The following is a 14,121-nucleotide window of genomic DNA, read 5'->3' on the forward strand; positions in this document are numbered from 1 at the left end:
ATCCAGCTATACACAGGCATTTAACAGTTACCAAGTGCCACCATAAAGTGACAAACAGAAAAAAATAGTTTTCAAATACATATTATTTTCCTAGTTCCATTCAAAAGCCTTCCCAAACATATTCCTGTAAGACAACACGAACTTCTGAATGCAAGAAGTTTAGTACCTGAATCATTTCTGAATCAAACTGTACTCTGATCTAGTCCACAGGTCATGAACGCTGTATACCCTTGAGCCTCCCAAATACTGAAGTCATCAGGTGTTACCCACTCTAAAACTTGGAATCAGAAGTGAAATCGTTTTAGTGCTTAGCAAGCATGCAGTATACCCACTGCCAGATGTCATAAATACCTTTATAATCAGAGAGAGTTAATATTTCCAACTCTTTAACTTGATGTGATTTAGAAATGTCTTTTTAACAGTTGGTAAGGCAGAGGTCAGCACTCCTGAAGCTGTTTTAACTGGCCACCATGTGAGAGCAACCTTTCTGCAGGCTAAAAGCCAAGACCAAGCAAGAGTTCAGATGTATGTCACTACAGTTGTCTGCCAAGTGGACTGAAGTGGTTACCAGTTCCCAGCTCTCTATTCTAGCCTCCTTGACACCGCTGAGGACTAGAACCTATGAGCCCTTCATAACTGTTTCATCACGAAGCCTCACACCTCAATACAAACTGCTGCAAGAGATGGTTCTGTCAGCGACCTCTTACACAGAGGTGACCAAGGAGAGCTCCAATACTCGCTATTCTGTCAGTGCTACCATGGAAGTGACAATGCCCAGCCAATAATCAATTTCAGCACAGCACAGGAACGCAATAGCACCTTGTACCGCTGCAGCCACTTGACAAGACAGAGCCTTAGCACAGACCCTGACCACCCCCACCGCTGTGCAGCTGGGCAAAGCAGCTCCTGCACCTAACTCGCTTCTTCCCTGCACCTGCACCAGAGGTCACCAGCCTTCCTTTCCAGCAGCTTCACAGGTCTCTGCCTAGCTTGTTTAACCCAGCCACCTTAAAGAAGCCAGGACTTCATAAACAAAAGGCCCAAGACCTTTCCTATAGTACCATTTGTCTTAAAAAGTAGAAGGTCATTTTGTGGGAATATGAAAGAAAGGTGAAAGGCAAACAAAGGTGACAGATACAAGCTCGCAACCAATGGGCAATAGTTGGATGAGCTCATGCACCCACACAGAATAACAGAAGACAAAAATTTTGTCTGAACATAAGCTAATTCCTTTGAGTTGCAGACTTTTTAAAGAAAAATCCATAGTTGTCTTTTCCAGACCACAGAGGGCTTTTTACAGAATTTAACATAACGTTGTAATGTTAGTGATCCACACCCAGTGGAAGTAACAATTTAAGAATAACCTGCTTAGAACTATGTATTCTACAGTTCGTAGATCTTCCTCTCTGGGGTGTCCTTCAAAAACATCACCTAATGTACTCTGCTCAGGTTTTCTGTACCCCTGAAGCTGTGCATTCACACACCCAGCCCCAAAAGTTGAGCAATTTCAGGTGCTGGATAATATCCAGATTCAGAATTCAGTGCAAAGTGTTCTGGATTTCTGTGCAGAATCTGAGTTCGTTCAACCCAGTTTTCTTTCATAAAAGTCTGTAAAGTTAACAACAATAAACCCTAAGCTATTGTTTAAGAAACTTCCTGACTTCATTATAAAATATGAAGTACTAAAGCATTCAGATTTCCAATGTGAAAGTGCTAATACCAAATTCAGCCTGTTAGCTCCTCTATTAGAAAAGTAAATAAATAGTCAGATTGTTTACTTAACACAGCTGATTTCATTAGCATGTGTGAAACTCCACTGAGCACCTTGGGGGAGAAGAGAAAAGCCGGAGTGTGTTGCATTGAGGTGAGAACACGCTGCAGAGAAAGCTCCATACTGACTCAGTAATTACATCACACACACCTCAAGTTTCACTTCAGCACAGTACATGGAAGGAAAAGCATGAGTCAGTTTTAACAGCAGCAGGTGTGATGTAAAGCCCTCATGCCCATTTATCACTACAATTCTAAGAATCTCCCCAGTTCCCAGGAAGCGTGCTGACTGACAAAACACTGGCTGTTGGTCATGTGAAAGCACCCACACTTGCCCTAACTGTAGCGGGGAGGGCACAGGCACCATTCCTGAAACTCCTGAACTAGTCCTCCCGGCGGCTCGGAGCAACGCTTTGTCTTGCAGTCTGCACAGGAGCTCATCTTGTGACCTCTAGCATATGAAAACACGACATCGCTACGGTATTCCAGCAACAAACACCTACAAATAAAGAAAACAGAGAGGCAAGGAAAGCAGCAAGCACCGTTGGGGTGAGAAGAAAGCAGAACAGAAAGGAACCAAGCCTGAAGGTTACGTGGAGGCAGAGCACACACGGAGGGGCTGATGCATGACGGGCAGCGGTGAACACCCATGAGGGTGCCTGTTAGCCAGACCGGTACCGATGTGACACTACCATGGGAAGTGCCAGCTGAGGTGCAGACAGACACGTTGGCTGTCTTCACGCAAAAGCAGCACCCAAATCAAAGTCCTCCTTTTCTTGCTTATTCTCTCTAGCAAGCTTGTTAGCCACCATCATACAGAATTGCACTCCTCATCTTTTGCCTAACAAATGTACCCATGGAAACCTTCACATAGCAAACACTGATAATTAGGATAGCATAAGAACATCCTTCTTACAACACTTTGAGTGGCATGCAAGATGTCTGTGTGCTTTTCATCAGGGGTGTACTTAGTAGAAACAACGGTTGACAAGTATAAAACACAACACATGGCTCTAAGACTGAGTCATCTTTTCAGAAGCCATCCCTGAACATCACTACGGTGCAAAGTAGGTTACAGATGAAAGCGTATGACTGTTAGTGTCAGGAGTACCTAAAGGAACAGGTATTTCACCAAGGTTTGCAGCACACGTAGTCAGTATTAATCCAAAGAATTCTCTTTGCAAAGAGGTCCTCAGCAGCTTGAATATTACTGAAATGCCAAAACAAGAAATATATTGCTTTCATAAAGACAACTGCTACATTTTTGCAGCTCCTCTGACCCCAGCTACTTTGTCACATCTGTTCTTCCTGGGCTTTCAGTCTGCTGTTACTCGCCGTTCAGATCAAAGCTACGGCTAAAGGCCACTACCATGCACAGAACACCTGCATCCCACAATGTCAAAGTGGGATGACATGATGACTAATGATAACATTTCTGTCAAACCTCTTCCATGCTCCTTTCCTCTCAAATTTTAACAAAGATATTCTGCTACTTCAACAAAGTTTACATGAAGCTGGCCTCTACAGGCAATAAAGCTCTGCATCAGCTTTTAAAAAGTTTCTCGATTAATTCAGTTTTTATGAATGAATGCCCACATTTTTCAGCCCCAAGCAGCTCTATCTTCTCACTCACATCAATCCATTTACACCAACAGAGAAGTGTTCCCCTACAGCATTAGCATCATTGCTTTACATTGTAGTATTCTGCTTTAAGTTGGGCTACCAACAAGGGAAGGTAGCTCCAAGGCTTTCTGTGGCTACCCTTCCCCTAATCACTTTCTACTGAGCGTAGTCAGTGGCAGAGTACTCACCTACCCAGTTTCAGACACGTTAACAGCAGAACTACCCTAAGAGTAAGGAATCAAGCGCCTACTACCCAACTGTGCATCAATATAAGAGTCAGGTATGTAGGAAATACACTACTAGCTGTTATGCCACATGGGTAAGTTACTTGTAGATCAGAAATAAGATAACCCACTGGCAAACCCAGTTTGATCAGTCAGGCAAGAATGAATCTTTGCATGAAATTAAGTAACAGCAATACCCCCATCCCTCTTAGAACTTCAGTAGCTTATGCATTTCCACACAGTTTTTAGCCATGCGTGGCAAAAAAAAAAAAAAAAAAAAAAAGGGTGTCTTCTTGAAACTTTAATAGAGAATGAGAGTTACTGTCAGAGCAAAGCTAGAGGAAACCAAGAGGTCTTTGCAGTGACAGAAGTGTGCAGGGGAGGGGAAATCCAGACAGCTTAGGAGAATGGCCTTGGTTCCTGCAAAGCTCAAAAGCTGGAGGGCTTGAGGTTTGTTTGTTTTCCTTCAAATCAGCCCCAGGCTGGAAGTGTGGTTTCCAAGTCAAAAGACTGTATTTTCAATCACTTCCTCTCCAATCTGTTTTCTTGAGTGAGACTGTAAATCTCTTTCAGCAGAACCTGCTCTTTACCTTTCATCACTGAGGAAAGGCTAATGCCAGAGCAGAGGAATAATACTGCACCTTAAGGCTCACCTTCAGCTGTTGGTGAAGAGGTAAGCCGCTTCGGCTTGCTGGTTAACCTTCCCTGCCCCCGTGCTGAAATCTGGGCCTGGGCTGCATCACCCTTCCTACAGCATATGAAATGGTGATTTTCTTTCAAACGCTTTTTGAAGGGTTAAGAGCCAGATGTTTAATGATATTTCCATGTATGAAGACGTACATGGGTGCTCAGTAGCATTATTGCTGTGTGGATGTCTACAAAGCTGCAGGAAGCGCAAGAGAAACCAGATTAGGCTACAAGAATTTACTGAGGAGTTTTTAATTTTAACAAAGATAGAACAAACTGACATGCAAGCAGACTCAAAGCTCACTCCCGCTTTCTTTCCTTTTTCAGAAGGTGGAACATTGCCAGGCTGGTAATAAATGCTGTGAAATAATGCTTAGCAAGTAGGATCTCACCGAGCATTTCAGCACTATGACCAAAGGAATTACTAGTATCAGCTGCCAAACAAATGATCTCATATACCAAAGCTAACAAACTGTTACCAGATAGATATCCTGCAGCTACAACATGACATCCGCTCCATTACAGACCAGAAGGAGCAGCTGATACTTAAAGCTGAAGAAACAGCCCATTTGGAAGTTTCAGACACAGCTGAAATAACACCACCTTTTTTTTTTTTTTATAGAATCCACATAAAATGAAATTATTCAGTTTCACAACATTCCTTTGCTAAACATACCAATATCAAAGAAATCTCATCAGAGGTCGCAATGGAGAAATTACACATTCAGTAACAAAAGCAGTGTCTTCCAAAAAGTCTAAGGCATTGATTTTTGTTCTTATTATATGCCTGGATACCGGTACTTCATTACAAACCAAACAAACAAACAAAAAAACCCCACCTATCAAAGACTGAAATTAGTGTGAAACCTTAGCCTTCAGTTTAAGAATAATGTCAGTCTTTCATGTGGAAAAGTACAAAAAAGCACTGATGTGAAATCTCACTCTAGAATCAGGATAACACAGTGGAACTGCTGTAAATTTAAGTACACTCAAACTATTTGCAACCCATATCTGTTTCCTTAAAGCCATCCCCCAATACCTTACTCAAATATATGCTTAGCACTTGAGACATTCTAGCCTTGAGATACTATGTCCTGATAAAATACTCTGCTTAATCCCTGAAATTTAAAATTCATGGGGAGTAGGATGCTCTGGTTTTGCAGTTAATAGCTACCATTCTGCTGAGCATGTGACCCTGGTAGCACTCCAAACCCCTGAACTACTCTAAATCAGTCTTGTAAGGGAAGTAACATTTGATAAGGAAACAAGAAATACCAGGGAAATTTAACCACACAAATACACATTTCTCACACACAAAGTAATAAAGATTTCCTCAGAGAGTTAGAGGCTAAAAAGAAATGTATTGAACTACAGTCACTCAAATGTCTCAGTTGAAAGGTGATTTGAGGGGGGTGTAGACACATGTATTTTTCAATATGCATTATACACATATATACACAACCATATATAGATATTTTTATTTAAGGGAAGCAAAAAAGCAGTAGTAACAGAAACCAGAAGCTGAAGATTGTGTACATAACTGCTTAGAACAAATAGAGTGTCATGTCACTAATACCCATCTGTTCTCCAGCTGGTTTATAATTCCTCTTTAAAAAAAAAAAAACACACACACAACAAAGAATGAAGACATTCTACAATTTGAGCTACCACCCTTCTACAACTTCATGCTTCCATTACTTTGAAGGGAAGCACAGGCCAGCAGAAAGCCCTACTATGCTAATAGCTCTACATTAAAATCTACACCTCGTGTTTATTTTCTCCTTACCCAGCAAGTAAGAGTTGTGTTTACATGAACAAGTACTTCTGCCCAACAGAACTAGAACCACAGAGTGAATTAATTGGTGCTAAGGACCTGACACCCACACAATGTATGTTCTGGGGTTTCACTTTTGACCAGCTGCAGCCTGGTCCCAGGGACTGAACGCCCATTAGTGATTGGAGCACACTTGAATTCATTCATTCCAACAGAAATCCAGTTTATGCACAGAAGCCACTTGGCTACGTGAGCCAAAGTGCAGCAAGTGGAGACAATTGAGAGGGTTTCTTTAGAAGAGCACTCCTGATCCAAATTAAGATGTTAATGCTTGTGCACTCAAGAAACCATTTCCTGTGGCTCCACATTCAGCTACAGGCACCAGGTCTCTGTCTCTCCAAGGCTGTGCCAGCTCGTTCTGGTAAGCAGCATGGCCCTTGTAGCTTGCTGTTTTCTTCAGAGCCAGAGAGAAAGCAGCACTGACATTTGCTCAAGATTTAGCTCCCATTTAAGGAAATGGGGCAACAGAAAAAGCACACGCAGAGCTTATTACAGGCAAAACTCAAGCCTGGTTGATGGCTCTCTGCAACAGAGCTTCTGGTGTTCTTAGAAAGGCTAGAAAATGCAAAATTTCCTAACAAAGCTTCTGAAGAGATCTTTGGTGATTCTGCTGTTGTTCTGGGTAAGGAGGGTGCGTGAACACACTTAGGCTTTCAAGACTTTCATAACAATTCAAAGTCCAAGGATACAGATTGTTACTGGTCTTACAGGGCCACTTAAGAGAGCCATACACAGCAAGACCTACTGAATGTAGAGGGACCTCACTAACTGGAACATGAAGAAAGAATACAACTAAAATCCTTAAAAATATAGACTTGCTGTTAGAACAGAAAATGATCCTGCCTCTTTGCCTCTAATAGTGACCAGCAGCATATGCTTAATAAAGAAGCTACCTAAGGATTAAGTCTTCCATTTTACATAGATTCAATCACACCTCTCCAATCAAACTGAGATTACCATTCAACAGAAAGTCCGTTAAGGACACTGTAGTAGAGCTTCTAAGACCCAGTAAGTACGCTCCTGAAGGTCATCAACAGATCACTATAAGAAAAAGCATTGCAGCACATTTAGAAGTCATAAGGAAGCTTAATGCAATATTAACAGGTGAGAAAACAACTCACATGAAAATTGCTTCAAATAACTATCAACCTTAAGTTTGCAAAAAAACTAATCAGATAGCAAGGCAATGGAGGAAAACGGGATGAAAAGAGCGATGGGTACTTCCAATATTATTTTAGGTGTGTTTTCCTTTGAAGTGTCACATCACTTAAATATTATTCAAACTGAAAACTGAGCATAGAACATCTTACGTAAGGAACAGAAAGAAGAAAATACAATCCCTAACCTCACAAAATACCTCAGTTAGAGCAATCTTACTGATTTTAATGGTGGACACACTGTGCAAGGAACCTGCCTTCATGCAGATCCTCGACAAAGCCAATAGCCTTAAATCTAGAGCACTGGTCTCCGACAGAGTACTTGGTAAGACTTTAAGTACAAGGCAAAATTAACAGTTAGTCTGGAACAGTCACTCAGTTTAAATGTGGAAAATATGTTTGCTTTCTTTCAAATTAAAGGAGAGATTTAATTCATAAGGTGAATAAGTGCTACGCTACATAAAGTAAGTATAGCATATAGACTTTACAGCTTCTGGAAATTCACCAGCCCTGTTCTCTGCTGTGAACACAGCACCAGTCCTGCGCCCTACCACTTTCAAAGGAATCACCTTATAACCCAGATACCCTAATGCCATTTTGACGTTACTCCATTTTTCACCACGATCTTGCAGCTTTGGCCACAGCCCACAGAGGCCATCTCTGAAATCTTAATGGCTCCATGACTGTGATCTTTCATACATGGTGCTATGGCACGTTGCAGATCAAGATATTTGTCCACCCCTCTCCCTTACCGTTCTTAATAGTTTCAGCAGCGAAGGCCAGATTCCAATTCAATCCTGTACACTACCCGGTCACAAGACTAGTCAACTCATGCTGAACAGGAAAATAAAAAAAAAAAAAGACACAGAGCTTGCGGGACACGCATGTGATGGTCACTGCGCTCACCAGGACCCGTTCGGTCTTGTGAGCGGAACAGCTGCTGGACGTGACAAAGCTCCAAACCACCGGCCCGAGGAATCACAATCCAGCCGTAATTCAGCGCTACCTGCAGATTCCGTGCTCGGGCCCCGAGGCAGCAGCACGGCCACCAGCTCCCACCGCCAGGGCCCCGCGCGGCGCGGGCAGGGAGGGCTGGGACCGGCGCGGGGACCGGCCGCGCACGTGCCCGGGGCACGGCCCCCCCGCCCGGTTCCCCCGGGCCGAGGCCACCCGGGCGCGGACGCCCCGCACGGACGCGAGGGCAGCGCAGGCCGGCGCCCCCCGCCGGTGCTGCCGAGGCCGGGCGGCGAGCGCCCCGCGGCTCCCGGGCCTGCCGCCTCCCGCCGGGATGTAAAATGGCTGAGAGCTCCGAGAGGCGGGAGAGGAGCCGCCCGGCGCGACGGTGCCTCCCGCCGCCCCCCTCCCCCGCCCGGCGGCGCCCCGGCCCCACCGGCCGCCGCTCCCGGCCCCTGCGGAAACTTCGCAGAGGGGGAGCCCCAAGGGGGGGCTGCGGCGCACCTGCGGCCGCGATGCCCTCGCCCCCGGCCAGCCTCCCCGCCGCCCCCTCAGCCGGGGCGGCCCGCGGGGCCCACGCTGAGGCGGCTCGGGCGAGCCCGGACCCGCCCTGCCCCCGCCGCTCACCTGAAGGCGGGACCCTCCCCCGGAGCCCGGCCGTGGGGGGCCGCCGCGCTGCCGCCCCTTTTGTTGAAGAGCTTCTGGAGCAGGGTGGGGGCCATGCTGCCGCCCTGCCGCCGCCCCGCCCGCCGGCGGCCCCACCGCGCCTCTCGCAGCGGCTCAGCGGGCGGCGAGCGGCGGCAGCTGCGGCAGCATCCCCGCCGCGGAGCCGCCCAACATCGCGCGGAGGCGAAACGAGGGGAGGGGAGCGCCGGCCCGCTCAGCCGCACCGCTGCCGGCGGCCGCCCGTCACCTGACCGAGGGGCCGAGCGAGCCCGCCCGCCCGGCGGCGCTGACAGCCGCCTGCCCGCCGGACGGGGCGGGGCACGGCACGGCACGGCACGGCGCGACGGGGACGGGGACGCGCCGCGCCCCCCGCGCGTTCCCCATTGGCTGCGCGGCGCCCCCTGCCCCGCCCCCAGCACGTGGTAAGGCGCCGGAGGCAGGGCTTAAAGGGGCAGGCGTCCGGCCCGCGAGGGGTGGGGGCGACGGCGACGCGTGCGTGCGTGCCCCCGCGTGTGTCCCTAGCAGCCCAGCGGGCCTGTGGGGGCGGGCAGGCAGGCAGGCAGGCAGGCAGGCAGGCAGGGACACGCATGTGCGGGGGCATGGGCACGGGCACATACCCTGTGCGTATTTTGTATAACCATAGAAATAAGCATGGGCACATATGTACATGTATGTGTAACGTGTGTTACAAAGCGTTGCTGGGCAGGTACCTGTGTGCATACAGCACCTCTTCGCACAGGCATCCCCGGTATGTGCACGCATGTAAATCACGTATTTGTGATGCACAGCACCGGCTTTGCACGTGGAAGTGAGCGCGAGCAACGCACAAATCTCAGCCCATCAACCCGGGAAAGTTTTAATCCAATTTTTTTCCCTGGTCCTGACCCTGTAAGGGAGCACCCTGGTACAAGACAGCAGAAGTACCGCGATTCCCTCCCAGAACCCGAGCTTGTTTGTGTGGAAGGCAGCTCTGCTGGGACAGTGCCTGCTTTCCCTTATTTCTCTTTAATTGATCTACGTCATTCACAAAATAATAAGATACTGCTACGGTATTGGGGGGCCACTCGGAGCTTTATGTTTGTTAACTCTGTGGGAAAGGCTTGTTTGTGTGGGTTTGCCCAGCAGCAGGATGACACCACCACGCACCCACCGAGGGAACGTAACTTCAAATGCTCCTTTTCAAACAGTTAGGCAGCTGCTCAGGGTGGCGAGGGGGAGAAAAGGGGAATCGTGATAGCTTCCTGCTCTTTTCAGGGAACTTGGAGACACAGCATGGAGAATGGCGATCGTGACGATAGTTGTAGCTGGAGAAGCTGATTTGTCTTTAAAATAAAAATCAAGAGATGACCATCTACTGGCCTGATAACGTGATCAGCTGCTCCCTCTGTAAGCCAGTTGTCCGACCCTGTCTGGAGGTCCGTTCTGGGAAGGGATCACCATTTTGAAGGCTCTCAACCACCTCATTGGTGAGACTGAACACCTGGCGTAAACCTTTCAGCTTGGGTGTTCTCACTGCTTCTGATTCCTGCCTTCCACCACCATCACCAACTGCTCTCATTAAGGTCAATCCACTCGCCCAAAGCTGAAGGACAGAAAAGTGAGGGTATGGCGATGGCAGCATGCTGAAAGGGAAATGAATAGCAGGGTGTGGCTGGACAAGATGAAAGACATCGTGGTTGACATAGTAATCAATGCAAATGAGAATCCAGGCATCCAGCTCCAGAAATAAGCGCTGGACTGTATTTCTCACGGAACAATCTCAAAAAACTTAAAAGTTGCCAACACCATGGCTCCCACTCTGTGGTACATCTCGTTAGCGAGTAGCGCTGGCTGGTGTGGGCAGAATCAAAAGCTAAACCGTCTGCCTGACAGAGCCCAAAGTCCACATCACGAACATTTTGGAGTAGTTGTAATATGGTCCTGTCAGCAGAATGAGTGTCAGTGGTTGGAGCACACTGAATGTGTTTCTGAAAAACATTTGGTTTAGTTTAATCTGAAAAGGATCTGCTTTGTGTGCCCGGATGCCACTCCAAAATGTGAAGCAAGACAAAGTCAATGAGGACAACTGGGACACCGACTTCAAAAATGCACTTCTGATCTGAGCAAAAATGGCACCGTAAATGCAGCCTACATGTTAGCTGATGCTCAGTACAAAACTAGTTCTCAGTATTTTCTGTTAATGTGTGTGACAGCCATTATGATCTGAAATTGATAACAAAACATTAAGACACTAGTGTTCTGAAGGTTATTTCTGGGGAAAAAAAATGGGGAAAACACAGCAGAATCAGCAAAGGACTACAACATAGCTTTCTCAGTCAGTGCACACTGTGCCACCCCAAACAGAGTTTGCTTATAAAGAACACCTGGCAAAGCAAATGCAGTGATTTTTCACAAATCCATGAAAGCAAAATATGAGCAGAAGTAAAGAAAAAAGCCACGCTACCTGTCACACAAAGACCATTTTACAAGCAAGACGTCTACAGTGTGTGTACAGCCCTCTTCCAGGAAATGAAAATGTGGCATATGAGAATCAAAACCTTATTTGTAATATTCTGACTAAGGGTCAGACTCTTTACGTGCAGAGAAAGACAATGCAACTGATGAAACTTTGGTCAGAAAAGGAGCCCGATGCTTAATGCAGAAATAGATGGGACTTTGTTAGAAAGTTGTCAATAAGTAAAAAGGATCATTCAAATCCTGGAACAGCTGAATGCTTGGGTAAGTATCTCTGTGTTTCATTGAAGAGAAATCTCTCTGAAAAGTCTCTCTTGAGAATGTAGGAACTAGTTTTTACAGCCTGGACAGGCTGGGTGAAAAGCCAAGTCTCCTAAGCCACACTTTGCACCCCCGTCACATAGACCTGACAAAACTTTGGAGTTCCATTACAGCTGCTTCCCTTGCACCCCGCTCAGTCCTGAACGCACAAGTCCAAAGTGCTCCTAAACCTCTGTTGTCAGAACTAGGCTTTGGAGGAACCATAAAAAGGCAGCAGAGAGCAGAAGATTTAAGAAAAAGTTTGCTGATCTAGGATGTTCCCTGATGACTTACTGCTTTGCATGGCGACACATACTGTATGAGTTACAGGAACACAGATAAGCCTTGCTGCACTTTGCAATGCATCAGCAGCATTTTGGATTCTGTAAAATAAATAAATTCCGATCTTTATTGCCACTTCAAACATGCCTAGTGAAGTGCGATATCAAGAAATGTCTAAAATTATTCCCTCTCCATACTGCTATTATTACTATTTAGCACTGTAAGTCTAAATCACTGAATTTTAAAACCTACTATGATATGTATTCTGCTTTGCAAGCAGCGACAGAAAGGGAGAGTTTGGGATTGCAGCCCCCTGCAAAGCAGCTTACTCATCCTCCCGGGAACAGCCTTACCTAACTGGTAACTCCTGCAGCCCCTGCAAAAACTTTCCCAGCCCCCAAACAGGGCCACAAAGGTGCTGCCTCATACAGGTAAGCAGGTCCACTGCCTTTTTACACAAAGATACAGTCGGTTTAAAATGAAAGACAGTTTAAAGGGAAATGTTGGTTTAAGTGTTTCAAAATTACTGGGAAGTGTTGATGTATGTAATGAAACATTTAATGTTCAACAGTCTTTGGTGTTAAAGACAAAGCGAAAGACCACGTAAGAGATGTCTTCTTTTAATCGCAACAGAACTATGGAGTGATATGGTGAGAATGGGATTGTGTGAAGGTAACAGGCATGTCCAGTCCTCTGAAATCACTACCTATGTATCTTCTTAAATTTCCTAAAGCAAACGTACACTACATTTTCCTGCAGAAGAGCCTGAAGATGTACACATGGGTGAATGTTCAGAACACTTGTTTAGAACCTCATTTGGTTCCTCTCTACAACAAAGTTGTTAGCATTGCTAGGCTGTATTTCTAAACCTGTGCCCAGGACTCCAGCCAAAGCCTAGCTGGAAATCCCCATGTCTCAGATTTTCAATGGCAAAACCCATCCTGGGACTTACTGTTTGCTGGTTGCACTCTTGTCTTCAAATCGATGCTGGTGTAGTTCACCTTGGACTCCATCCTACCCACGAGATGCAGATCAAACAGGCTTTCTACACAGTAAAGAATGCAGTCATCATAATTGGTATTTTAATCCCTCCCAGTTATAACTATGGTAAAGAGCATTATACATTTACATGAAATTGCAGCAATATATACGGGACATACATTTGTATCAAAAGCGAGGGCAGGAATTTAACACTAAAATGGACAGCGCGCATCAGCACTGTGGCAGCCGTGGCCAGCAGCTAGCTACTCTCCTTCTTGCAAGCTTGGACTGATACTAGAAGTCGCAGGCACTCTCTGCCATGCCTCCTCATGACCTGAGGTCCTAAATGCCACTCTGGTTATTCTCCTCCAGAACATGTTCTAAGCAGAAATAAAATACATAGCTAAGAAGTCTGCTTATTTTTGCTTGGTAGTTAGCTAAACCGTTTCTTTAGGTACAGGTGTATCTGAAAGTGATGAGTAAATGCATGACTTTTCTTTCAATTTCTGTCATATTATGTCAGCTCTGTGTAGACAATTTTCTTTTTAAAACATCCTGAGACAAGAACATACGGTTCTTCCATTGTTTAACATTGCATTTTAATTCAGCTTAGAGGAATCGGCTCAGAGTCAGGAACTGCTCAGTATGGGTTTAATCTGGGACTTCCTTATTCAGCTTTATGCAGAAAAAGACTTGATGCAGATGGGGAACAATAAGCCTGATGATGAGACAACAGATGTATTTCTCTCCTGTCTCTCATCAAGGTGACATGCTTGAAGCGCCAGGTCACATGGGAATAGCACATGATACATGATGCGCCCTGTGTGTCACGCAGCACAGCAAAGGCTGAATGGCTGCTCTGTGTCACAGCAAGCAGTGAAAGCATCCTTACCAAGACTGTTACCAAAAAAATGCAAATTGGAAGCTTCTTGATAGGTGTTCTGAAAAGCTGGTGAGGTATGTGTTTCAGTCGCTTATCAGGCAGATCCCACCAGTACTCCACGGGACCATATTCTGAAGCCACCACTCAGTCCAGTGAAACCCCCACAAACATACAATCACTCCTATACAAATCAAAATGACTTTTATTATCCTTAGACAAGGCACTGAGCCAAAGCACTCACCTGCTGGTGGAATTCTATCTTCTTCACAGTGTCAAATACAGATTTAGAGGTGAAAAAAGAGCAAG

At 45.9% G+C, this 14,121-nt stretch overlaps 1 protein-coding gene across 2 annotated transcripts in view; it reads right to left on the reverse strand.

The window, feature by feature from the left end:
* The window catches only part of FNIP2 (folliculin interacting protein 2), a 52,361-nt gene extending 43,152 nt beyond the window's left edge, over window positions 1-9,209 (reverse strand). For both annotated transcript variants that reach the window (XM_037377773.1, XM_037377758.1), the window contains exon 1: window positions 8,877-9,209. In XM_037377773.1, the coding sequence (XP_037233670.1) occupies window positions 8,877-8,971 (95 nt within the window). In that variant the 5' untranslated portion in view covers window positions 8,972-9,209. The remainder of the gene's footprint in view (window positions 1-8,876) is intronic.
* Between the last annotated feature and the right edge of the window lie 4,912 nt (window positions 9,210-14,121).

Source organism: Falco rusticolus, chromosome 1 (assembly GCF_015220075.1).
Source record: "Falco rusticolus isolate bFalRus1 chromosome 1, bFalRus1.pri, whole genome shotgun sequence".
Taxonomy (NCBI): Eukaryota; Metazoa; Chordata; class Aves; order Falconiformes; family Falconidae; genus Falco; species Falco rusticolus.